The sequence below is a fragment of the Medicago truncatula genome, chromosome 6, assembly GCF_003473485.1.
Source record: "Medicago truncatula cultivar Jemalong A17 chromosome 6, MtrunA17r5.0-ANR, whole genome shotgun sequence".
NCBI classification, from domain to species: Eukaryota; Viridiplantae; Streptophyta; class Magnoliopsida; order Fabales; family Fabaceae; genus Medicago; species Medicago truncatula.
Genome location: NC_053047.1, coordinates 592,295 through 601,288, shown reverse-complemented (window position 1 = coordinate 601,288; position 8,994 = coordinate 592,295). Strand labels below are relative to the sequence as shown.

Below are 8,994 nucleotides of genomic sequence, written 5' to 3'. Positions count from 1 at the left end.
ATATAATTTTAGTTAGGATATATAAATTTCTCTAAAAAAAGTGTAAGATAAATTAGTCAAAGTTAACGAACATATATGTGATGTAATGTTCTGCCGCCATTCATGATTAAAGTATATGAGTTCTATCATACTTAGAGTTTTCAATTTTCTTGCTTACTATGAAAGAAGTCTTTGGTCAAAAAATAAAAGAAAGAAGTCTATCTATTCTTTTTTTTAAATTAAAACAATGTAAGAAATTATACATAATTGGTGTGGTACACGTATATTTCTTTCAGCCAATATTCAAGCTGAAATTAAAAAGAAAACTATAGGGCATAACTACATTAATGCATCGACTAATTAGGGCATTTCAACCAATTATACAAGTTAGATGTCAGTGTTTTAACACTTTGGTATTTGATGTTGGAAAGAGCTATTATGCTTATGCTTGTCCTTTTATCTAGGGGGTTGTTGGTATTTAGATTTTGATACTGTGTTGGTGGTCGATTGATTTACCGTTTTTATACTTTAACTGTTATTGGTAAAGGTTTACTTCTCGTATTTTTGTAACCTGGTTTCGCGCTCCTATACAGGTTCGCTAGGTTGCGTCCGTGATTAGTGGATTTTTGTTATGATAGATTATGGTTGATTCTCTAGGTTTGTTTTTATGGATGTATAACCATTTAGGTTGTATCTGGATCAAGTTTTATATCCCCGGTCTTTGTATCTTTTTTTATTTATTTTATTTTTCCTTTTGATTAAAAAAAAACAAGTTCCATAAAATCCGTGTGTTAGACACCATGTTTGAAAAAATGCACATGCCAAATCAAAGAAGCAACTCTATTGATAGGAAATGTCGTAAACTACATTAATTCACACATGCAATTATAACTTGGACCTTACCAATAAGCCTCATATAAGTCCAAAATATGATAGAATTGGCACTTTCACAAAAATGACAAAAACTCAACATGATGTATATCTAATTTTTCAAACAAAAAAATAATAGTAATTAGATTAATAAAGTAACAACTTCAATTCAAACATTACTTCAAAAAAAAGAAAAAAACTTCAATTCAAACATGTTTTCTACTAACATAATCATAAAATTGTCTTCTACAGTTATATATCTCCCCCCACAAATAATAAATACAAAGAAAATTGAAGTGTTCTTCTCAGATATGATTTAGAGATTGAAGAAAAATAAGATAAATCTTAAAGTAGTGTGCAATATTGACAGAATTACAAGAACTAAATTGGAATTTTAAAAACTTACAACTCCCATTGATTCGAGGGAGAAAACATCACAACTCTCATATATATAATTAACATCAATTGTAGAAATTAATCACCACAAATAGTGCTTGGAGCTAGTAACTTAATTTATTTATAATATATTAAAAAATTATATTAATTTATAACTTAAAATCTTAACAATATGACAGATTTTGTATTATATATTCAGAAATCATCACAACAACATATTACATTTACAAATATATTATATAGTATATACAAATAGTTGACTCCTTGTATATTACACAAAATATTCAATACTTTACAAGGAAACCCTAAATTTGGTAAACTTGAATTTCATTAATAGGAGACTAATATTGATGCATATGTCCTGTTAGCGCAACTCGGATGGTAAAGGACATATGTCGGACCTAGTACGAATTCAAACCTGCAACGTCCATATTCACTACATTTAAAATGTGTCTGAGTTTCGCCTCTAGACTCTTTGAAACATAAAAAAAAAATGTTATATATCATATCACCTTTGCTCTAGGAATCCCCACAAGAATCATTGCTCAAATTAGATGGACAATTAAAAAAACCATCAGAATGAACATGTCCAAGACCAAGAGAAGAAGAACCTTGATGATTTAAACGAATCAAATCGGCATTTGTAGCATCGAGTTCCTTTTGAAGCTTAAGGAGTTGTCTTTGAAGCACAGATATAGCTCCAACACAACCATACACTGGATCTTTAATCCTTGCTTCAGCTTCATAAGCTAGAGAATTCACCGTATCTTCTCTTTGATGGGGTAAAACTTCATTTAGAATTTTGCTAACATTACTTGCACCAAATATTTTGTGAACATTTGCAAACTTATGAGGCTCTTCTGGTGGGAAATAAGGTGCAAAAATGCAATCTTGGTTGCATTTTCTTCTTAGAAACTTGCAAGCAGCACATGGAGAATTTGAGTAGCTTGAGGCCATAATCTAAGCTTAAATATCCATCACAATCCAACAAATTAAAAAACAATTATTAATTATATAACCAAACAAAAAACTATTTAAATTGACAACTTTAGTTTCAATCATAATATCAAAATAAAAACAGGAAAAAAATATCAAAATAATAGAATTAACGATTATAAATCTAAATGAAAAAATTAATGGAAATCTGATTTTATTCATTTTCACCCAACAATTCAAAACAATTGTTTTTTTGTTTAGGGGAATTCAAAACAATTGTTATATAATGAAACAAAACTAGTTGAATTGACATCTTTGATTTCAATAATATATCTAAATACTATAATTCATAGAGAAATAATTAATTTAATATTCTTGAATTCCATAGATCGACATACATAAACTAGGGTTATGGTGACTTTACTTGCTTTGTTATATGTTTTCTCTCTCCTTTTCTATCTTTTGTGATGCTCTCTCACATGGAAGTGGCTAAAAAGGACAATAGAAAGACACACCTACCACTAAACATGTGGAAGTTTCTCAATTTTCAACTCTTTCCATTTTGGAAGGTACATTCCATTCACCCTGAATTGCATACCTTCCAAAAAAAGAAATCAAAAACCAAAACCATGATGAACCAAAAGCAAAACTTCAACTAAAAACCAAAGGGAGAAAAACATATATGTTATTGAGATGAAAATTATACCTGGCTTGAAACTAGGTTTAATCGAACAACTTATGTAAATTTCGATCATTACCTTTTCCACCCTTAGCTATGCTAGATCTTTCCAAGATCTACTCTAGGGGAGAGAGAGAGAGAGAGAGAGAGAGAGAGAGAGAGAGATTTATGAATATTAGAACCCTAGGTAGTTATAAATAGTTGAAGGACAAGATGAGAGAAATCCGCAAGTATAGTGACAACATGAGAGTGTATAGGGAGGCAAAGAGCATTTCTGGTGGTGAGAAAGAATGGAAAAGAAAGCAAAAGACAAGGTGAAAAAGAATGACAATGACATGAGCTTTTAATTATAATAATATCAAACACTATACAAGAATTGCTAGCCAAGTTTAACTTGTAATTTATTCAAAAAAAAAAAAAAGCTTAACTTGTAATAATCCACCCCAATTGCTAGTTTATATACTAAGATAATTTCTGAGATTGTAGTTGAGAACCGGTTATATCTTAAAAGGTACTTAATTTTTTTTTTTTTTTGGGAATGAGTAACTAAGATATTTTAGTCAACATCTATGAAATTGTTGTCCATTTCAACTTTAGGTTGTATTTTTTAGATGTGGACTTTTTTTTTTGTTACATAAGATTAAGGGAGAGAGGATAATGTTTCAGTTTAAGGTAGTGAAGACTTCGATTTAAAGAGCAATTACAAGTGTTTGAATGGAAATTACTTCAAGACAGTTACCAACTCGGGTGGAATTATGGAAAAGAGGTGTAATTCAAGATGTGCACCAACAATATTGTGTATTTTGCTTTAGAGAAATCGAAATATTCAGCCACTTATGTGCAAGCTGCTTAAAGTCAAAAATAATTTGGGAGCATAATTTTAAGCGGATGGATTGGATCGCAACAGATTAGAGGAGATTATTGGTTGATAACTTTCTACTCTTTCATGAGGTTTGTAAAGGAAAAAATGGTAGGAAGGTGTCTCATCTAATTTGACTAACTAGAATGTGGTGTATTTAGTTTGAACGCAATAATATTTTTATAATTGAAAAGTAGTGAATATTGTGGAGGTGGTTGATAAGATTAAGCGGATTTCATAGTCTTGGTTCATTAGTAGAGAAGGAAAAAAAAAAATAAGAATATTGTTTTCTCTAATTGGTGGACTAATCCACTTTCTTGCTTTCAATGTATTCGATCTGAATTTTGTATTGGATTTGAGTATCCTTATACTCAAGTTAATAAATATTCTTTGCTTATAAAAAAACAAAGAGATTTGCATGTCTTGAAGGGCACCAACGAAGCTCGAATTTGAAATCTCTGAATTTAATGATTGTGGTTCTACCACTAAACCAAACTCTTAATGTTTCTTTAACTATGAATTGATTCTATACGACCTAATGACAAAAAATAAATGAATTTGTCTTTTTAAATCCCTCAATGTGTTTAATTTAGATAGATAACTATTAATGTAAAAAACTTATAAATTGCGATATGTAGTGTTTTATAAGATTATTTATGTCCTACAATTTTTTTTATATAATGTATCACAAACTTATCATCATCCACATTAACACAATAAGTAGCCATGAATGACGTTAACTATTTAATTGTGGTTGAATTTTGTTGTCAAATTTATGTGCCAAAAGTATCATTTTTCTGTTTGATAAGGATGTTTGTACAAGGGGTTGAATAAACTTTTGGCCTATAGAATATATCAATTACCGAAAGTTATAAATATTTTGATTTCTTATACCCAATAAAGGTGGACAAGCATGGGAACAAAGCCCCACTCTCTCTGTATGACTGTTCTTATACAGTCTCATATTGACTTTTACATTAAGTAGCTCCCTCACATTAATCGTAATACTAGAATGTTCTACAAATACAGATAAAATTGTTATAAAAATTGTCGCAAAATAATTGTATAAATATTATTTCTCATATTTATAACCACCATGAATTAGACAAAATCACGACAGTACCGTAATTTTGTTGAAGCTTCAAAATGTAATTATTAATAAATCATGATTATTCATCATGATTTTATCAAACTCATCATAAATCCAAACATACACTTAAGAGGCACATACAACCTTTGTTTTTGCATGGATTCTTATTAGTTTTAAGGAAAAAATATATTTCAATCACTCAATAAAGAAAGAATGGAGGAAAAGAAAAACAAACAGGAACCAAAAAATAATTAGGAAATTAGGAAGCTTCACATGTCAAATATAAGTTTTTTATTTTTTTTATTTTTATAACAAGGGTTTAAATCCAACAAAGAAAGAAACTATCGCCTAACAATATGCGGAGTACAAACACCAGTTAAATCAGCTAAACACAACATACTAATTTGAGCAGGACAATGTTTATATAACATCAAAGTGAAACCTCCGTCACAAGCATTAACTTCTCTATACAAATGATAAATCCGAACCTCTCAGTTCATATTCAACAATCGTCGAATATGTTGCAATAAACTCCAACTTATCGGCGTTTCTATTTTCAATGAAGAGAGAGTAGTCGCCACTACCCAAGAATCAACATGAAGCTCCACTCTATTAAATCCACTAGCTCTAGTCAACTTCAAACCTTCAAACACACCCCAAAGCTCAGCTATATACGAATCACAACTCCCTAATCCTTCTGAGAAACCACATATCCACTAACCATTTTCACCCTGCAAAACTCCTCCACAACCAGCTATATATCCCCCTTTAGACACACCATCAGTATTAAGATGGATCGATCCAATCTCCGGTGGCTTCTAAGATATATTCTCCACCACTATCCTACTACTAGCGATCATAGGATGATTATATTGATTGTCCATGTAACAATTAACCCTCCTTGTTCCAAGAGTTAAGAGGCATTGTAGCTTCACTATGATGACTCAACTGTTTCTCCAAGACCACAAGGCATGACATGCCGTTACCCAAAACTCAGCCCAACAACATGTATCTGTATCATTCATGCCCAACTCCATGTTCATATTTAAGTCAATCCAATTCTGCAAATTTGCTTCAAAAAAGTTCTCTCTTTGATTAATCCTAATTGTATTCAACCATATACCGCAAGCGGACAACATTCTCGAAAGACATGCAATATATTTTCAACATCTCAACAATGATAACAATAAGGATGTCCAATTGGCATATAGTTCAATCTGCAATTCGTCATGAGACGGTCATGATGAAGCAGCCACTTAGTGGAAAAAGTCTTGGTTGTTGTTATTTGAATTAAAAACTTCTAGAAACCACAATTTATATTGACCAGAAATTCTCGAGCACTAAATTTGGATATAGAAATATTCTGGATCAAAGTGATGCAAACGTACATATCCATCTTCTCCTCCACTTGATAACCACAAAACAAAAAGATTGTGTAAGACCAATGAATAAAGAGAAACAATTGAAAGCTAACTTTTATTCAGGACTCTATATAATGAGATGTCTCATAAATCAAATGGAGTACTATGGTATTACCTCACAACAACATATGGTTTGAAACCATAATTTAATCACCATAAGTGTGTCAAAATTGAAGGTGAACAATTGCTGACCACTTTGCACATTCCATAGCTTCACTGTCTGGTCAGCACTGCCGGTAATGAGTCGACCCGAATCTAGTGCAACCACCCCAACCATCAATTTAACTTAAATTTTACTACATAAAAATATTATCAACTCATCAAAATTGAAGAGGAAGAACGTACTAGAGACATCGCAGCACCAGACTGCACCATTATGGCCTCAATAAGTTCCCAGACGTTCACCGTTGTCAGCAAAAACTTCATATTGTCCATGTAGCCGATATTCGACATGTGTATGAGTCCAACACAGACACATGCAGTTACACTCAATAATTCCATATTCTCGGATTACTATCGATATTGACATTGTCTGTGTTTGGTGTCAGTGTCGTGCTTCATAGCTAAACCTTAATTGCTAGAAACAAGCATTCAATGGTTGCATCCCGGTCCGGTCCTGGGGATACATTAAGAAGGGATTAGAATTTCTGCCATTTTTACTTGGTTTCGGTAAGCAACTTTTGTTACCAATCCCATTGAAAACAATGTCTCATATGTTCCCATCAAGAGGACCCTAACTCCACACATAGGAGTCTAACTTGTAAAGCAATTATACAGCAACCAAAATTCTATAGCAAGCTATTATACAAAGTTTAAAATAATGTTAACATATATTAACTATCCTAATCCTGACAATTCTTACTTCCTTTCATATTTTGACCTCAATATCCCTCGAAATGCAGACACAGAACATAATTCTGCATAGGACTACACACCTCCAACAACAACAATCAAGGTTTATCCCATTAAGTGAGGTCGGCTCCATGAATCAAATGACGTCATAATGTTCTATCATATACAATATTTCTATCAAGCACATCAATTGCTAGATCTTTCTTAATAGCTTCTTTTTTAGTTTTTTCAGCTTTTCCTCTATCTGGCTGGTGATTTGACTACCCTCCGTCTAATCTACTCACCTTTTTCTAGAACCACACACATACATTCATCGCATATTATTATTGCAAAACAAACACATGTGATTATAATCAATAATTCTACATTAATTCCATATTCTCACATTATTATCGGTGTTGTTGACATCTTAGTATCCTCATAAATAAAGGGAGATGACACTGACACATCTGCTCCGATAAAAAATGAATTAATTGAACGTAATCACATGTGTCAGCGTTACGTGAGTGTCAAACAAGAACGCCTTCTATCAGAAGAGTCATTGTTATAGAGTATGATCAAAGTTGTTTTAAAACTATAGTTTCAATCGCGCAGCTTCAGTGCAAAATATAAATGACTAATTAAATAACTTAATCACCTTTAAAATCGTTTTAAAAAGATAAGTATTTTAATTAAGAAATATCTATCTTTTAGAATCATATCTTCACAAAATCTTGTTGTAAGGAGGAAAACATGGACTTAGCACGTAATTGTGATCACAAAAAGCAACATAAATTGTTGCATGAACAACAAACACATCGCAACATCTTCTTGATTTAAAAGTAAATTTTATAAAGCAAATACACAATGCAAATTGCGGGAAGTTAAGTAGATTGGAGAAGCAATATTTAGTTATCTTTGGAAAAATTTGGCCCTTTCAAAAGTGGTGGTTTTCCAACTCGTTTGGAGAAGCATTTTTTTTTCTTCATATTATGATGCATATATTTTAAAACTTAAATTAACGTTGTGGAAATATGAAATTCAATCGGGGAAAGTAAAACACATCGACAATTTTTATACTTAGAGATCAAAATATGATAATCTTGAATGAGAATTCAATTTTGAACTTAGTCTAAAATTAAGACTTTTTATTTTTATTTTTATTTTTGAATAATTTTTTAAAATGTTTAATTTTAATTTAAAATGTTGGTGTTACAAATTTTAATTAAAGAAATAATTGAAACATAAATAATGTATCATCAAACTTAAATTAAAAAAAAAATTATTAAGTAAATCATACTCAACTGATTTTCTCATTATTCTTATGTATTAAGTATGTATCTTGCTCAACTAGCAAATGCCGAAATTGCAAGGCGGACGTCGTGACCCGGATTCGAATTCGGGACCTCACAATTTTATGTGAGTTTGATTTCAGAGGATTGCCACTTCATATAAGACCAAAAAAATCAAGGAATATCAATCATCAACGAATATCAACAAACAACAACATGTATATCAAACACCAAGAAAATCAACAACCAACTACATGCATGACTTGTGAATCTACTCTATCTAGTTTTCATGTATTAAATATATTTCTTAGACTCATAAATGTCATTATCATCTGATAATGAATAGTATATATTATAAATAAAAAGGGTTAATTAAGTTTTTAGTCCCTATAAATATTCACATTTTTATTTTTAGTCCCTCCAAAATAAAATCACACTTTTTAAAGTGAGGTGCCACATGTCGACCATTGTGGGTGCCACGTCAGCGCAGACTAAGTCAAAAGTGGCATTGGTGGCCAAAACTGCCAAAGATCTAATATATAGGGGGCTGTTTTGTATTTTAATTAGTTAGGGGGCCAAAATCGTAACTTTTGAAAAGATAAAGGACTAAAAGTGCAATTAAACCAAAAAAATACTAGTAT

General features: G+C 31.3%; 1 protein-coding gene across 4 annotated transcripts; it reads right to left on the bottom strand.

The window, feature by feature from the left end:
• Nucleotides 1-1,439: 1,439 nt before the first annotated feature.
• Nucleotides 1,440-3,284, bottom strand: LOC11423777 (LOB domain-containing protein 25). Of its 4 annotated transcripts, none has more exons than XM_024785492.2 (2): nucleotides 2,888-3,284; nucleotides 1,440-2,210 (listed from the first exon to the last, which is right to left on the bottom strand). In XM_024785492.2, exon 2 carries the CDS (start codon nucleotides 2,200-2,202, stop codon nucleotides 1,765-1,767), a length of 438 nt encoding a protein of 145 aa, XP_024641260.1. In that variant the 5' UTR covers nucleotides 2,203-2,210; nucleotides 2,888-3,284; the 3' UTR covers nucleotides 1,440-1,764. The 4 variants fall into 4 exon arrangements, with proteins under 4 accessions (XP_024641260.1, XP_024641261.1, XP_003618147.1 ...); XM_024785493.2 differs by having other exon boundaries at nucleotides 1,440-2,205; XM_003618099.4 differs by having other exon boundaries at nucleotides 2,940-3,284.
• Between the last annotated feature and the right edge of the window lie 5,710 nt (nucleotides 3,285-8,994).